This window comes from Perna viridis, chromosome 3 (genome assembly GCF_037379345.1).
Source record: "Perna viridis isolate PV_CMFRI_1.1 ecotype Kerala chromosome 3, ASM3737934v1, whole genome shotgun sequence".
NCBI lineage: Eukaryota > Metazoa > Mollusca > Bivalvia > Mytilida > Mytilidae > Perna > Perna viridis.
In genome coordinates, this window is record NC_142447.1 from 22,078,485 (window position 1) to 22,097,746 (window position 19,262).

Genomic DNA, 19,262 nt, shown 5'->3' on the forward strand with positions numbered 1-19,262 from the left:
AGCCTAATTTCATGGTGTGTTTCTTCCTCCCTACCTGTTTAATTGAATATTCTACAATGATGTGCTTCAAACCTTTTAACACCACAGCCGTGGAAAACAATTAATAAACACATGACCAACATTTCATTTAACACATGTCTTTCAACATAGAGAACGACTCTTAGTTACCAGGAAGATAGCTCTAAAAAGCTAAAAAGTTGTACAAATCAAAATACTATAAGTCAAAACAAAAGTTAGGAACATAAAATTAAAAAATATGAAGAACTAATCCTATTAAGATGGAAATAAAACACAGAAACTCCATTTCATATTTCATAGCAATATACAATTGATGTTATAACTGACTTGCTATTAACTTATTGTTTTGCAGATTCGTCTTTTATATAATTAATAAATGATTTTTTCAATTCCTTTTAGTTTTCAAGCATTTTGTGTATCAGTCAAGACTGTCCAACAGACAATTTTCCATGATACTTTTGGCTCCATGTCTCATAATTACTTATATTCAGTAATTTAGGCCTTGACCTTTACCCTTTTATTTCTTTTTTAGTTAGCAAACAGTTAAGTAGTATACCATGAGATAGATACATTAACAAGAAGCTGATTAGCCAGACTGAAGGATGGACGGACAGACAGTCAGACAAAAAGTCCCTGTCAGCATAAGTCACCAGTAGAAAACAATCAAAGTATATTACAATAGGCCACATGTATCCTTATTTCATATCAAAGCTAACGAAAACAAACCAAACAGTTTATTTTAAAATCACAAAAACACTCAAATAAAAAAATGTGTATAAAATATATAAAATAAATATTTCGATGAATGTGAAATGGCAAAGTGATCACAGATAAACATAGTACATATATAATAAAAATATTACCTCTTTTTGTTTATTTAACAAATATATCGGACAGAAAAAAACACCAACTTTTATAGTTTTAAAAATGACATAATGACCTGTATGGTCAGTATTAGCAGTTACATTGTATTTCATTTTGAAATTTAAGACAGTAATTCTTGCAAATTCATTACATATATCATAATAATTTTGGGGTTATTTTTTTTCAGGAATCATAAAACCTTATCTTTAAATAAACAATGTTTTGAAGTTTGAGCAAAATCTTCTGTCAGTGAAAAGTGACTTAAATGACAAATTCTTTTAATTGACCAGCATGAGTTCATGATTTGCCTCCTCCTCCCTCCTTCAACGTACATTGAAAAAATCAAAACTATTTCTCTATTTGAACACATATTATTATTTTGAACAAGAATTACTTCAATCTATAACAAACAAACAAAAACCAAACCACTAACTGGCACAAACAGAACAGCATTTAAGGAGGTAGAACTATAGTAAGGGATATAACTCTTGAAATCAGTGACATGTTTGTATCATATTCAATTTCACCAAAGCCTCTCAAGCTTTCATTTGAAGCAGAATAAAATCAATCCAAGTTAATTAAATGCTTACATAATTATGATGTGAAATGCTCAATGCAAACTATCCAATGATTTTTAAGAGTTATGTCCCTTATTCTAGGTCTACCTCCTTAAGAAACACCCAATACATGAAAAATGTTTTTGTTTTAGTATTATAATAAATATATAAAACAGCTGTAGACAAAATAAAATACACACGTAATTAAATATAATACTGGTACTTAGATGTTCATATACTCATAAAAACAAATAATTGAAAAACCAACACAATAGTGTATATTATTGCACTTCAAACAAATACACAGCACACAATTAATACAGTGCACCAAAAGTGTGTGCTTTGTTAACTATCAGAAAAATGTATACTGTTGCAGACATATTTAATTTTCTATTCAACAATGTTTTTTTACACTGTAATATTAACTTTTATGGATGTGTAAAGAATGAATTCATTTTTTTTGTTCTACATAAAAAAAAAAAACAAAAAAAAACCAGCGACCAAATCCAGATAGTAACCTAATACTGTATAGCGGTTTATTTTGGCTGGTGTAAAATTTCCTGATTTTTGAGACAATAAGGTATACAAAAGATTTTTGCATTTCTAATTTTGGCAGTTGCTAAGTGATGCACCAAGTTCTCTAGTAAATATTTTGCGGAATTTATTTTGGCATTTTTAGCCAGATCGCTAAAATACGCCAAAAGTAGCATCTGCAAAAATAACCAGCTGTACAGTATTTACTTACCAAAAATAAAAAAAATTGTATTTGAATTTTGACTAAAATAGAAACAATATACAGATACAAACAATTTCAGTTGCAATAGGTTAACTATCAAAGACATTCTATGGCCACATTTGAATCATCCATCTTGCAATTTATGGAAAAGCAGTAGTTACAATTAATACTGTATTTTTGAACTTTTTAATGTGCATGTGGGGTAAGACAAAAACAAAGGCATTAACACCAATAAAGAAATCATTTTTAGGTGCTCAAATCCTATTTAGTCTCCAATGATTGTCTCTGTATCTTTTTTATCTCTTTATCAATAAAATAAACAAAATCACTCATCATTTTTTTGGTTGTCATAAGATGACCTGAGAACTAAAACATTAACTTTGAATGGCCTAATGTTCAAAATTCTGATAGTTAACAAAATATTATGGGAATATCTACAAAATGGTATAACAGCTATCATGGACAAATGGGTCATACAAAATGGTAGACCAGTCAACAATTAAAAATTTTGATTATCACATTTTGATTGTTCAATAAATTTACAATATCAAAAATCATAAGTGTAAAAGCCACCATAAACATGTCTATTCACAAATAAGTTGAACGTGAAATACAAATATTCAAGATATGTTGCTTAAAAAATCAACAATAAATAATAATTGACACTTTATAAAAAAAAAAAAAACAACCGACAAATATTCAGACTCATCAATAGAGCTGTACAAAGTTAGCGATGTACATGTATACTCAAGATCTGGTTTACACTCTTCTACTCAATCATTAAAATGTTGGAAGCTGAAAACTCAGTCTCAGAAGAGTTGTTAAAAGTGATCTAATAAGTTAAACATAAAAAACTTGATTTCAAAAGAAGAGCAATTTAATTCAAAATGTGATGTACACAATTGAAAGCCGATTTCTTTTGAACTTATGACAGATTTGGACAGCTCATGGACTAGGACAACTTGGTGTAAAATCATTTTTCTTTCATACAAAGGAAAACAGAGCTTATCCAGTCTATTTCCATTTCAAAGATATCATTACATCGTGGAAGAATTAAACACTCAATTAACAACTCACTGAAAAATCTAACAATATCAAACTTCATGGATTTGACTAAACTAAAGCACTCAGTATAACTCCCAAAAAAATATCTTGGCAATTCATCAAACAGGGCACTTCATTAACACAGCATAACCCATCACCACAGTCCAAAGTTATAATTTATCAAAAGTTGGACCCAGTCCTTCTTGCTTTTTTTACCACTCATGTTAGCTTAACTTAAAACTAGTCCAAACATTATACATAAACAAATTGTACATAAAGTTGTGCTTTCACAGCTTCACTTTAGGATATTCAAACAAAAAAATTAGTATTGTGCAAATTGATTTATGCAGAAAATACTTATCACAGCAACTTTTTAGTAAAAGTGAAATTAGTTGGAAAACCCCTTCACCTTAATTTGGAATAATACACCAACAAACCTGGGAAACACCTCAAACTAATTATAGTACAGAATTTGGCACTTAATAATCATTGATCACAACAGAAGGATCTGTTGAATGAAACATAAAGACAAATGAACATACATTCTACTATGAACCAACAAGAAAACATGAATCTATTCAAACATTTTTTTTTTGTAGAAAATCAACTAGATATATTTTTTAGCAAAATTGCTATCATAAAACAAAACAATTAATGTTACTGTCATTAGCTGTTATGGAAAATGGAAAGTTATGAAAGTGAAAGCTTTATCTATTTTTCTATTTTTATACCCAACATTTGCCACTAAAATCTAAATCATGAAATGAAAGCTAACTGAAACATAAATTCGTACCAATTTCAAAAAGAAATAAAAACTAACTGGGATATCCAAAAAAAGATAAGCACCAAGTGTACCCATTCAAACTTAAAAAGGCAAGAAATAGGAAGTTAAAATATTTAATTGAGTAGGCAAAACCAACAAATTTTATGTTTCAACTAAAAATTAACAGTAAATTCCCCCCCCCCCAAAAAAAAACAACCTGTAAATGTAGTAATGATCATATGTTATGACTTCATAATGGTATATATTGAAAGGTCATTGCTTATGATCACCTTTACACTTACAACTTCTTGTGAAACTGATGCCTGATTTTAAATTAAAATTTTACTGCAATTAACTAAAATCAATTAATATCAAAATCATAAATCAATCTTCCACTAACTACTCACTAAGGTCATTAAGTCAGACTTTTACATACAAATACAAAAAAAATGACTAGTAACAAACTTGAAAAAAAAAAAAAACATAAGAAAAACAATATAAGCCTTAGTATTCTTGGTTATAGTTGAATGCCCTATCTTTCTCCCCTTCCAGACATACAACCTATACTTTTTCAACTAAAGAAAAAAGTTCTCACAACAAAACTAACTCCTTGAACTTCAGCTGATTTGGCCATCCAGGTCTACGATTTGACCATATCCAAGCAGATTAAAATTAATAAGGAATATAATGATTTTTAAACAAATATTGTGAATTCTGATACTCAAATAATCCTTTTAGTAATGTTTGGTGACAATAAATGTCACTACTTCATAAAACTTTGTGACATTTAATTAAGAACCAAAAATCCTATGAATACAAAGGCTTCAATTTACACTTTCAACATCTCATACATCTGACATCTTTTTATAGAAACTTTTTTTTTATTTCAGTATGAGTTCAAATGTGAAATTAACAAGTTTACATAAAATGGTCTTCATTTTGTTTACAGATTAATCAGTGTCATCTTCATTGAAAATATCCATCTATAAATGCAATAAAAAAAAAACAAGTATCGACTGACCAGAGGTCAAATGGGCTACAGATTAAACTATTGACTGGCAGGTCATAGTTCCCAATGGAACTGAGCTTCTCTGTAAACGTCCAGAATCATAGGTGTATTTCTCTGATGATTTTGGTGTAAACATCACCTGGTGAGTAGTACTGTGAAGCTGTGGACCACTAAGGGCAGGTAGAATGTGGGACATCTTCAGCTGAAATTTAAAAATAGACTTTTTAATACACATGTAGTTTGTTAAAATACCAAAAACATGTATACTACAATGAAAACCTAACTAGATAGCTATGCTATATCATGTGATATGCCAGTTCATCTTTTTTTATTGAGTTCAAAATTCCATAACTCTGAAATGGAAAATAATTTGTCAATGAAATGAAAAAAATCTGTTCCTTTCCTAGAAAAAAAACTGTAGAAAATTTTATTCAAATTGACAGCGAGCAGTGGACCAATCATTGTTGGAAGTTTATCTACTTGAATAAATCAATACTTACATTATTAAGAGCACTATTGTGTGGGATAACCTTCCTCTGAACTGGATCTTTATAGTCTGTATAGGATGAGGAATGATCCTTCTCGTCTTCTAAAATGATTTTAGTTTAAAAATAAGAATATCAAAAATGATTTGTCATTCTTATCATAAGGTTTGGAAGAAGAAAATAGACGATTGCCAGAAATATTAAAGTATTGCAACTAACTTAAGTCTGATATAAAGCAAACTTATACTGTAACCATTCTATTTGAGCAGTCAAAAGCCTAGCATTGACATTTACAAGTGATACACTATCACCGACTAAATATAACTCTGATGCAACACCACCAATGTTATGTTCTTTTGGTGTTGTCAAAATGTGCTTGCTTAAAAAAAATCATTTTTCTTACCTAAAATATCTATTTTTTTGCAACAGTTTAAAGACAATTACATTGCACAACTTGATAAAAACTTCAATATAAGAATTTGACTTGAACTGGTGAATAAGCATGGCTTAGCCTCACATTTTCCCCATGATTTAAGTCTCATCTGCATATCAGAATTATGCCAAGTCAAAACATTGCTATTATTTATGTAGCATATTTAGAGACTGATTAAATTTACAATGACCAGTATCATTAAACAAAGCCTATTTTCTGACTGCATGTAGATGTTTAGTTTCAAGATGTTGGTTTGATATGTTGTATACCTCTTTTTTTTAAATAATATGGTACAAAGTAATTATCATAGAGACTGCATAATAAAGGTGACACCTAAAAAGTCAATTCTCAAGATAAACGTTTACTTATGGAGGTAGACCAAGAGTAAGAGACAGAACTCTTGAAATCAGTGAAATGTTTATATCATATTCAATTTCACCATTACCTTTCAAGCTTTCATTTGAAACAGAATAAAATCAATTCAAGTTACTTTGACGCTTGCATGAAATTGCTATAAAAAGTATGAACACAAATGTTCCTATGATTTTAAAGAGTTGAGTCCCTTACCTTAGGTCTACCTCCTTAAAACATTTTATGTCTCTAAATAAAACAATATCTAATACCACTAGAGCACTGGATAAATGGAAAAATCAATCCTAACAGTACTGTTATCAAAATGCAATAGAGGACAACTCTTGTTTCAACCAAACTTACTGCTGTAATAATTGACTGGTATACTGCTTTCCTTGTGGAATTTAGTTCTGTCATAAGTGTAAGGTACTTTGACTCCCTTGAATGTATCATAATTAGTCGTATCATAGAATGTGTTGTTGAGTTGGTTTTCACCGAGGGTTACTTTACTTTTTGTTCTCAGGTTGGCACCAGATATTATTGTATTATGGATACCTAGTGGTGGCTGAAAAGTCAAATTAGGATTCATTACCTACTTGCTGTAGTTTGATATTTGGTGCACTTACTTTCAAAATTTGACTCAAATTGATAGTAAGTTTTCAACTGGGTTATTTCTTTTCTAACAATGTTCAATTAGTGGAAAGTGGTTTAGTTATATACAGTTTGCAGGGATTGAATTTCAGAATTTTTTCCACTAGCTAATTTAGCAAGTACTGAAAATTTACACTCGCTAAATTTTAGTTTTTTAGGCTATTTCTGGACTTTACCTATATTACATACAGAATTTCACTAGTAAATTTTAGCAAGTGGAAATAGTTTCTACTAACAAAACTGAATTTTAACTTTCATTTAGAGAGTATTTCCCCTTAAATTTGATCCCTGGTTTGAACCTTTTATTTTGTGTCCAGAGAAGTACTTGGAGGAGTTAGATAAATTTCTATGAGTATAAAAAAGTGAAGTGATTATTACTGTCAATATTTTAGAATTTAGAATTTTTAATGATAAATACATAGTCACTACTAATTTTTTTTTGTGGCAATATATATGGCTTTCCTTCTATCTATACAACTTACATTTCCGTGATAAATTCTAGCAGTGGTTGTATTAACTCTGTCCCTAACTCGATCAGCTTCCAGGTCACCAGCTGGAAAATCACTATGATTACGGTGTTTATGAGGCTTAAATCTATCAACTGAAAGAATATCGTTAACTTAAATCATACTTCCTAAAAATCTTCCATTTTTACTTCAGGAGAAAACCAAAAATGGTATTATTTATATCAGATGCTTTTAAATGAGTCAAGAATGGAAACAAACTTGTATCAAATACAAATCCACATAAAATGTAAAAGCTAAAATAACCATAAAAGACAGCTATCCAGATTTCAAAATCTTATTAGTAAAGACTTAAAATACTTTTCAGTTTGAATTACAGTGGACAAGTGTCTAAAACTACAAGATATGCAGATCATTGAACAGTTAACTCAATCAATTTTCATGGTTGTGCTGAAGTACTTCAAAACATTAAGAAACCGGAGAAAACCTCATATTTTTTCTTGAACAGAACTGATTTGGTATGTGATACAGTATAATCAAATGAAACTTAACGCAAGACATAAATAGTACAAAATTTATTACCTACTAAAATAATAACAATATACCTTGTACAGTAGTTGGAAGAAATGATCTTGTGGCAGTACTTAGATAATCATTCTCTTTAAAACAATCCTCAGATTGGAAGTTAGTTCTCCTAATCTTCCCACTAACATCTGATTTTAGGTATGGATCATGTCTGTGTTGACCTGTCAGATCGTTGTATGATTCTTTCATTGTTGTCTCCCTTTCAAGTACTTTTTCTGGATCTCCTTTTGGAACATTGGTCCCAGTTGGCTGCAAGCAGATACATAAAGACCATAAGGTCAAAAAAAATAATAGCCTTGTTTCCTGCTACCAGGAAAAAAAAGGGTAAGAAGGTAGGGAAATATATAGATTCTCTTTCAATCTCGAAAGGATTACAAAATTTCTCACAAGATAGTTAAATTTTAGATTTCAAGTGGGTTAAAGCTAAAAATTAACTATAGTGAGTGGAGAAATCTTGTAATCCCCAAGAGAATTGGAAGAGGATCTGTTTCTCCCATGAAATCTGTAGGAAACTCGGAAATGCAAAATGGTGGGAACTCTCGCTGAAATTTTATCACCAACCAGTGGTTAAAAAGTCACATGCATTTTAAATCATTGGCTTAGAATTGGAGAAATTATATTATTTTTCAAAAACATTTTACATTGAGTTAATGAGGAAACAATATAGACTATAACAGTGCTTCAGTCAAAATGGTCATAAAATGTAAGGGTAGGCACAAAAAAAAACTAGGGTAGGTAGGGTAGCAGAAATAGACAGATAACTTTTTTTTGCCTAATGAAGAAAATAAAGCTTTTTCACAAGCAAGAGAGATAAGAATCTAATTAAGTTCTAACCAAGAAGCATTTTTTCACAGAATGGACATTACTGTAAGACAGCAAAACCCTAACAATTTACCAAAGTTTGAAAGTGCAAAAATGCTTACACATGGCAAACACATTACTTCATCATAATATTTTTCTGGCTTCACTTGAAAATTATTGTACAGTGGAAACAACAAAAATGTACAAACTACTGAATAATGTAAACTTACAGCAGAAAGAGTTTTTACTCTGGGTTGCGACTTGTCAGGGAACATCATTGTATGGGTTGTATTAAAGTTTGACAATCTCTCGTCTCCTTTAACAGTAGGGGGACCACCTAAAATGAATAAACAATAGCGATGTTAATATAATATAAAGTCAAACTACCATTAATCAGCGACCTCCATCCTTATTCGACCTTTCACCACCCTCAGAAACAATTCTGGCGAAACAATAAAAAAAGTACATTCACTTATTTACCATTTCTTCCTACAAAAAGCCTAATTGATCTACATGTAATGTAGCCTCTCCCTAAGACCATAACAAAAGAAGTTTTTTTCTAAAAATTTTCTATGAGATGAATTAAGTTCATAAAGCGGTGTGATTGTAATTTTAATTACCAGTAAGTCATGAAATTATACTGACTGTAAATGCTATATGGTACATGTGTAGGTCTAATCATTATCAACAATTTTTTGTCAAGTTTTGAAAGGAATAAAAATCTTAAGATTAAAATCTTTAATGTCCTTATTTACATTACACTAAGAAAATATACTTATATGGGTTATTTAAGGATGTTTGCTCCTTTGTTTGTTTCAAGAGGTTGTGAAAGCTTTTACAATCTTTCATGCAAGCACAATATATGTAGAAAAAAATTATGGATCAATTTGCTCGTTTTTGGTGTATAAGCATTTGAAATTATGGCAGGAAAAGGATTTCTCTTGATCTTCAATAAGTTTTATCTTAGTCGGTTTTGTCTTTTAAAACCCCCAAGAAATAACAAGTATTTCATAAACACTTCTGAAATAACATTTTAAGTTGTGTTTGATGAAATTATGAAAAGAAAAATGGAGGTTTCTATGAAAAATATATTTATGCAATGAAATGGATAAAACCAGGGGAGTCCAAAAAATCTGACGTAAAATGGCTAAACATGAGCAGTAAACATCCTTGATATTAGATATAGGCAACAATACATAATAACTACTTCTGGTTAAAATCAGTATTTACCTTCATGCATGGAAGGTGCTCTGAATACTTTCACCACTGAAGTGTCATGACCTCTGAACTTATCATTGTAATCTGACCAAGGTTGGGTGATTTTACTTGGGTCACCATTAGGAATATTACTCTGATGGGTATTTGTAACTGGACCAGCACGTTTGTAATCATTGTTTACTTTAGGAACAAAGTATTGGTTATGCATTGTTCCAAAGACATCCACTTTGTTCAGATCCCGGTCTGTCTTGAAGTTTGTTCCCCTTAATGTCTGGTATGTATCTGTGAGGATTGGGTTCTTCAAGTACCTGTATTGGTATGCCTGGGTACTCTCTGATTGGTCCCCCTGTCATAAAAAATACACAAAATATAAAGAGTATTGAGTTATTATCTCTTTAGGAGGTCTCTTTGTTTTTGTCCATGCATGTTGTACTAATTACATAAATCAACATTAGAAGCTTTGAACTACTGTTTTTTTTTATTATGATTTGAATTTCTAACTATAGTTACATGTATCAATGCAATATATTTCAAAGATTTTAAATAGTTTCTAGATTTTGACAACTTTTTATTGAAAGTGTAAGGATGACACCTTGGTCAGGATTTTTTTCATATTAAAATAACCAATCAAAATACAAAATGGGAAAGTTGACAGGGAGAAATGGAAATTACCCTATACATCACAACAAGCATCATAGTGCAAGGCATGCTATAAAGACCCTCTGTCAAGAACTTCATGCTGATGACTTATTTTTTTAAGTGGCAAACATCAATGTTCATATTATTTATCAACGCCAATGACAATATTACTGCAAGTGACATTACAATGACTTTGGCATCATGGTCACAACTTGAGAAAGTTGGCGATAAAAAAATCAATGAAATAAGAAATGACTGTTTTTCTGTTTTGAAGAAATAACCTCAATCAATGGTGCACCACAGGCATTGAGGTTATTTCAAATAGACCAAAAAATATAACAGTCATTCCTTATAATTTAATTTAAGTACCAAAATTCAACAAGTAAATCATTAAAATAATTTGATGATGTCACAGTCGATACAAAGTTTGGTCTATGAGATGATTTTTTCATCCAATCAGAAACTGTGTTACTTCTGAAATTAAATTATAAATCTCTACACTAATTATTTACCTTAAAGAAGGACTGGTCCCTGTGCATGACCTCAGCCAAAGCAGGCCTATCTGCTTGTTCCCCTCGTCCATAATAACTATACGGGGGATAGTCCCTCTTGAAGATACTTTTTAGTCCATGGCGGTTCTCTGTTGTGTCTTGAGCTACTTGGAAGTTAGTTGACGATAAGAAATCAGTCCCACTTAGTGGATTGACAATAGGTTTGTCTACTTGTAGTGAGTCCCCAGGCATTGTTTTTCCTGATAAAAAAAGAAAGGTTGATAGGAATAACTAAGTACTTTGCCTATATAAATGGACTGATGATAGATTATTTAACAATATAATAATTTAAAAGGCAGCAATGGACCCTTTTGTGCTAACTGTAGGATAATTGATGAGCATGCTCAATACACACTTCCGCAAGGAAAATTCTTTTGTTCTACTCAAGCCCTACCTCGCGGAAGAGTACATTGAGCATGCTCACCAACTTACCACAAAAGGGTCTATATCCGATGAATCAGCAGCTGTATAAGCCCTACCTTGCGGAAGTGTACATTGAGCATGCTCACCAACTTACCACAAAAGGGTCCATATACAATGAATCAGCAGCTGTATTTTCCACTTTTGCTACATTTAGTTTGAAATCATGTCTTTTGGTGTTAAATTGTTTTCCAAAGCAGAATGTCCTATACTAGTTAGATGTCAGTGGTGTATAACATGAAATGAAATTGATAAAAAAAACCTTGAAATTGGCCAACTAAAATTCATTTTTAGAAATCTACCTTACTAGCCCCTGAGAGAAATAAATGTATCAGCTGCTCACTGCCTAGTATTGTCACACAAGTCAAAATCCCCTTATTAAGACTGTACTAATAACAGTATATTTAAAATAAACATGAGGGGCATTTGTTTTGTCAAAGATAAGATTATTAAATCTCTTTTCAAAGTGCTTCTGATTCTTTTATTTCACTGACAAAAGAAAAGATAATGTAATTGTCGAAGATGTATTGATTATTGGTCTGATAAATAAAACATGTGTTAAATAATAAATGTGGATTTGTAGCATGACTCAGTTTTTGTAAAATATTATTCTTTCTAACTCAAGAGATTTATGAAGACAGAAATTTATCAGAATCAAGTACCATGGATCAAAACTAAAAAAAAAAAAATAAAAAAATAAATATAATAAAATTTTAATCCATTTTTTTTTGCTTACTGCTTACCTGCATTCACTTATAAAGTTGATTTAAACAATGCCATTATTACATTTTGGTTCTGGCACACATTATTGACATACACATACCACACCCAACCTTCAAATGCATGAAACTCCTTGAATGAGTTGGACAACATATATTGGTTGACAAAGAAAGGTTCAAGGATTAACTTTGACAGAGGTGTTAATTGAACACCATTCAATACAGCAATCTTATGTAAAGTGTGGTATTCTCTGTAGGTTACGATTTTACAAGTACTATCTATAGTTAGTTTTTACATCATAATCAGTATTTTTCCCAGGCCATTTTAGCGCTGTACTATCAGTAATTAATTTTATAATGCACTATGGGCACTGTGCTATAATTTTGGAGGAAGGCCAAAAGACCTGCGCTATGCCAATAAGCACTGTGCTATTTAAAAATTAGGAGAACACTAATAATACATTCTCCTACTATTTTCTCAGAACTTACAATCAATGCAATGTTTTTGTGTTTTGTTTCATTTAGTACTAGACCTTGTCCTTTTCTTCTTACATGTAACTGGTTTGAAATTTAAACATGTATGTGTATCTGCTTAGAATTTAACCCCGGAGGGAATCTACATCTTAATGTATGTAAAGAAATGTATTTGTAAGGTGTCCTGGACAAAGTATTTGCCCATCCCTCCCCCCAAAAATACTGTAGGACACTTTGGCACAATACATTTGAATAGTACATAAAATATAGCTATGATATACTTGATTCTGGCAAAGCTACATAGTGGTTTCATATCTTACAATTTGAGCAAACATACTTTTTCTTTTGCCTTTTAATGCAATCATCTGTTCATCTTTTGAAACAAGACAAATTGCAGTTTTTGCCTTAACAACTCTCAACAAGTAAGGTTATGATGATTAACATATTAATTTTTACTTATAACTGTAGAATTGTAAATGAAACCAACTCCTTGAGCAGATTGAATATTTTAATTACCGTAGTTATATGTATTTTAAATATTAAGACTTACATTAACTCTAGGGGGTCTATCAGTCTCCACACGAAACTTATAGATCCACAAACCCGAACCATATTTTGGATTTATTTTCATATTGATATTTTCTGCTTTTATTTAAAACCTTTCAAAACTTATAATTTGATCATGCTGGGAACAAGTCCTAATTTAGTATCAGAATTTGCTCACGTTTTGATAAATAACAAGAGCTGCTCAGCTGCAAGAAATGGGACCTTATTGTAGCTCAACTAGACCAAAGTACATGTGTACATATGTCACATGAGCTTTATGTAGAAAAATTGACTATGTCACATGCTCCTAAAGGGAGCATTAATTGCCTGAGTACCACTCCATTTTGGTTTCAAAACTTGACAGAAAGGTAACCAGAGATGGGAAAAAAAAACAGCCTCTAATTTAGTGAAATCTATGACAAGGTATTTGTCAATAAAAAGCTTTGAGCACAGCATACCATGAAACAAATGCAGTGGTTATACCCAGACCAGTTTGGGCAAATATTAGTTTTTGACACACGCATGAGGACATACAATTTATTATGGACACATCAAAAGGTTTGTACACTATATTGCACAAAAATTGAATTAAAAAATTTCAAAATCAGACCAAAAATAAAAAAAGTCAATTTTTTCCGTTGTGGCCCCTTTGATGCCATTTAACTAGAAAACCATAAGAGATATCTGAACTCTTATTAAAAAAAGCAGGCAGGGATTTTTGTGAGGAATCCAATAAAATAATCTTCAAAATCGGACCAAAAAATAAAAAGTCCATAAAATCAGGTGAGGCCCCTTTGACCCCTTATAAGTTATACTTCAGAAAGCATTAGAGATACCTAAAATTTGATTGTATAATGCAGGCAGAGATTTTATGAGGAATCCAATCAAAAAGAATTTTCGACTTAGTGTTCTGTCTAAAAAACAATAGGGATGAGTGGAAGATTGGTGTCTGTTAGTGTTATGACTAATAACTGAGGCAAGTTACAACAGAAAAGCGTCAAATAATCAAGGAACAAGGTTTTCATTCCTATTCTTTAACTTGAATATATTTTGCCGGCTCCTGAAGATGAAAATACCCTAAATATTATTAACAAAAGTGGTGAATGACATGAAATCCACTTTATCTAAAACTAAAAGGAAACCTGCTTTTCTTCGCTTGAATGTTAAGCTAATGCCTTCATAATATTACTTAATGTAGGATTTACGACAACATTTTGCACTTTTGTGTGAAGCTACCCCAGTCGTGAGGTAAGAATTTTTGCGAGTTTCTTACCCTGAAGGCTGAACTAACTTTACGTCTTTAGTTTAAACGAATTTGTAAATAAAGAGAAGACATGCAAGTGAAGTGACTGTACAACAGTGTAAGTGAGTATACTTGTATATTCAATGTTAGACTATCTTAAAACAATCAAGCTAAGCTTCTTCACCTTGATCAAAAACAGTATAAGCATAAATCAGGGGTCAAGACATTTTTGTGTACATTTCCATAGATACGCGCCACAAAATCCGGAACCGGAAATTGTTGAAAAATTTTAATGTTCATCTCGCCACTAAATGTAAGAACGGCCTTTCTATGTAAAGTAAGTGATATTTTGTCCAAAAAGTTTTAACCCATTCCCGATAGATTTTGGTCAAATTTGCGCAATCGACAAGTTCTAAGAATTCACATCAGGCTAACTTTGGAGCGATGACGTATGATAAAAAGATAGGTAAAATAAAAAGGAGGGTGCAATTAAGTGGTAGACAATTAAGATTGTTTGAAAAAAAAATCCAGGGTAAGTTAGCGTCAAGAAATAAGTCAGGTAAAAATAATATTGAAGAAAAAAAACACCAGGACACAAAATTTAACCCTAGCCCCAACCCCCGATATCAAATGCTTACTAAGTGTCCAATTAAACTAAAATGATCAATGAATTAACAGATAGTAAGAGGAAAATCATTAGCAGTTATGGATAAATTTTGGCTCGAGATTAATCTGTATAAAAAGATATGATTTTACCACAAATTTATATCAAACAAACAACAAAACAAAACTAGACAACAGCAACAAAAACAAGCAAGCAAGCAAACAAACAAACAAACAAACAAACAAACAAACAAACAACGACAACAACTACAAATAAACAAAAACTTGAGACCCGGCATATGATGTTTTATATCTGATTGCATAAGTATATGGTAAGAGAGGTGCAAGATATACGAATTTGCTGTAAAAGTCGTATAACCCGTTTGAAATCGTTAGTATCATTAAGGATTCGTTATATAGCATTAAAAATACTTCTCAATAATAACGCATTTTAATGCGACAAAAACACTATTTGATTGTGTTCAGTTGCTTTCGTTTCTTATATACTTCGTTGTGATGGAGCAATGAAGAGGTCCCAATACGATTTATAATACAAATGAAAATTTAATATGCAGTGAATTAACAAAACAACTGAATACGAGCTCCGTTTTCGGAACTGTTTCTAGAAAACATATACCTGAAGTGTTTTAGAGAATATGCTTTAGGATGCACTAAATAGATAGGCCATTGACATAACGGTTTGTGTTAACTTGTGGAAAGACACTAAGACAAGTAAATCTAACAATATTTTCCTATTTAAGGCATTCATTTTAAAATCTGTAACATTATAGAAACACGAATATGGAAGATATATTTTGTCATAGAAATATGTAGCTTTGGTACCTACCTACCTACTTACCTATCTAGTCTCCAATCCTCTTGGAGCATAAGGCGAGGCACACATCTCTCCACATTGGTCGATTTCTGGCAACATCTTCTGCTACCGTCCAACTCTGCCAACCGTATCTAGTTCCTGTCTTACGCAGTTGTTCTCCTCTTTGTCTCTTTCGGCCTTTCGCGTTTCCTAGTGCCCTCTGGTTCCCATGTTAATGCTATATTTGTGTCATCATCAAGTTCTTTCCTTTTAAGCGGCCTATGTAGCGCCACTTCCGGATTTGATGTTATCCTCAATTGACTGGGTATTCGTTCTCTCATGAAGTTGCTGCTGATCTTGTTGGGCGAAAATACCTTTAGGATCCTACGTAGACACCTGTTCTGGAATTCCTCACACTTCTTGATGTCAGCCACCATCATCCTCCAGTACCCCGTACAACAATACCGACTTTACATCGGTGTTGAAGATCTTCATCTTGGTCATCATGCTGTATATATTTCCAAACATGACATAGGACAAGGAAAGCATTTCTGGCCTTCTGTAGCCTTGCTTTGATGTCACCAGCAGCTCTTCCTTCCTTTGTTACTTATGATCCCAAATAGGTAAATTCAACTACGTCCTCGAGCTCTTTTCCGTCAATTTTTCATGGCTTGCGTATATTTACATTCATTCGCATGGTCTTTGTCTTTCCAGGATTGATCTTTATCCCAGCCTGTTCTCATATAGCTTTTTAATATCGTTGTAAGCTTCGTTGGTATTCCATAGAAATCCATCATTTTCCACAAGGTGTCTCGATGTAAACTGTCAAAGGCCTTCTCGAAATCTATAAGTTGATAGAGGTGCTTGCCACTCGACACATGATAATGTTTCTTAGAATATTTGGTATGCTGTTCTTCTTCCATGCATAAATACAGCTTGTTCTTTCCGCAATGCTTTGGCAACTCCTCCTTTAATCAAGATATTTCATAGAATCTTGCTTGGTACTTACAACAGCGTAATACCTCTCCAGGTTGAACATCTCGACAGATCACCTTTCTTTGGGACAGTTGTAAGTATCCCCTTCTATACTTTCGTTTCACTTCTTTGTCTACAGTACGCTATTCTCATGCACTGTGTAGCTATTCTAGTTGATTTTGTGCTGTTTATCTTTTGTTTGGCCTTCTTCCTGCATTCTATTATCCTGATAGTGTCCTAACTCATCTAATCTTTACGTCTTTACGCCTTTTCCCTTCACAAGCCCTGCAAAGTCATTGTAAGCAGACTTGATACCTTCCCAAATGATGCCAACGCTTCCAACGTCTGTTCATCTTCTTGCTTTTGTGTCTAGTACCGTTCTCCTGTAATTTCCATTTATCAATATGCGATCTATCTGGTTTGGGGTGTTACTATTAGGAGATGACCAAGTGTATCTATGGATGTCTTTGCGTTAAAATAGAATACCAGTTATAACCATGTGGGGATGTCTTTGTTTTGAAATAGAGTACCAGTTGTAACCATACCATTCTCACTGCAGAAGTCGACCAGTCGTTGTCCGTTTTCATTCCTCTCACTAATGCTCTTTCCTCCCATAGTTCTCACGAAGTTAGTGTTTTCATTCCCTACTTTTGCTTTGAAGTCTCCGATAACGATGCAGATATTTTATTTTGGATCTTGGCTACTGTTGCTTGTTGTTCGTAAAAATCCTTCTTCGGTGACATTCTTTGGAGCGTAACACTGTACTATCGCCACTTTCATAAACTTAGAGTTAAAAGTAGCTCTTATCAGTCTTTCGTTAATCGGTTTCCATTCTTCTAAATATTTCTCCATCGCTTTAGACATTACTTTTGCTACTCCACGTTTTCATTCCCAGAGTAAATAATAGTTTCGTCTGTTACGAGTCTCATTTTTCCAGATTCTGTCCATCGGCACTCGCTAATCCACAAATATCTATCTTCTCTCGTCAACTGAAGCGTCTTTCCAGCTTGATAAAGGGTTATGACATTCCAGTATGCAATCCTCGTGACATGTTTTGGTCCAAGTACTGATGTTTTTCGGATCTCTGGCTCTTTTGCATCTTTCACCAAAGCTCATCCTGTGTCTACATCTAGGGTTATCCATCATTTCTTGAACCATAGTGTTCGTTGCAAATATGTTCCTCGTTTCCAAGTCTTTATCAACAAAAAAAACGTCTATATTGTTGTTTTGTTTACGAATACCGCTCACTCTAAAACTATTGTAAAAATATTTCAAAAAGTGGTATCCAATGTAAACTTTTAACTGTTATCCAAACTTGTATTGTATGTGCGTTGACAATTTAATGTTGAAAATTTTGTTTCCAATAAATTGAACTTGATGCAGAGAGAGAGAAGTGCTGTCTCACATATTTTTTCCTTGAATATTTACGATTATGAAATGGTTTTCATCAATAGTAATGTTATGAGTTATTTTTGTATATGTACCTTGATGGTCTCGTTATTTCTCAAAATCAATTTCAATATTGCATTTCACCCTTGATCATTATATTCATATACTTCAAAGGGGTCAATGAGTGTTAACATTAACATAAATGACATCGTAGTATTTAGAAAGGTTGGCTTAGAGTGACGAGAAATGGTATTAAGATCCTAAAAAAAATGAAATTTTTGATGATTTCCCTTTGGTGTACTTCGAAATTTTAATGGCAAATGTAACATCCTAAAAAGAAATTATATGAACAAGGCAGGCCAGTAGTATTTGCTTAACGCAGAATAATAGAAAATATACATTTAAATTGTGGTCACTCCTTATCATTGTTTGATACCGAGTCCGAGTTGCTCATTTACTTTTGTTGTTTTGTACGTATTATTTTGGTTATTTTATGCTCTTTGTTGTTTTTGCCTAATTTCCCTGTCTAATTTTTGTCCCTGATTTAAACTCTTTTGATTTTCGCTAGAATCTTGGTTCCCTTAATTACTCTTATCTCGTTATTCATTTATCTATACTAGTGAAGCATGCGAAGCACATAAAGCTGGCTCCAACTGTAGAGAGTATACAATTGAAGTATTGTAATGATCTGTATTAAATTACATTTATATACTAACAATGTCAAAGTATATAATGAACTAGGTAGGCTGCCTCTTAATTTTACAAACAGATGGAAGAATTTTTAAATGTTGGTTTTAAAAGGCAAACTACCTCAAACCATATGCTAAAAAGCTATTTAAAATATATATTCAAGGTATGCCAACAAAAGAAATGCAATAGATATTTTGATAATGAAAATTTTCTTGATTAC

General features: G+C 32.1%; 1 protein-coding gene across 3 annotated transcripts; it reads right to left on the reverse strand.

The window, feature by feature from the left end:
• Positions 1–737: 737 nt before the first annotated feature.
• LOC148621443 (uncharacterized) lies at positions 738–18,928 on the reverse strand. 3 transcript variants are annotated; one of them, XM_088575850.1, is made up of 10 exons: positions 14,756–15,310; positions 12,333–12,422; positions 11,131–11,369; positions 9,992–10,325; positions 8,992–9,098; positions 7,981–8,209; positions 7,394–7,512; positions 6,624–6,825; positions 5,492–5,580; positions 738–5,193 (listed from the first exon to the last, which is right to left on the reverse strand). In XM_088575850.1, the coding sequence occupies exons 3-10, from the start codon at positions 11,359–11,361 to the stop codon at positions 5,026–5,028; spliced, it is 1,479 nt and encodes a 492-aa protein (XP_088431976.1). In that variant the 5' UTR covers positions 11,362–11,369; positions 12,333–12,422; positions 14,756–15,310; the 3' UTR covers positions 738–5,025. The 3 variants fall into 3 exon arrangements, with proteins under 3 accessions (XP_088431976.1, XP_088431975.1, XP_088431974.1); XM_088575849.1 differs by lacking the exons at positions 12,333–12,422; positions 14,756–15,310 and adding an exon at positions 16,034–18,928; XM_088575848.1 differs by lacking the exon at positions 12,333–12,422 and having other exon boundaries at positions 14,756–15,305.
• Positions 18,929–19,262: the final 334 nt, after the last annotated feature.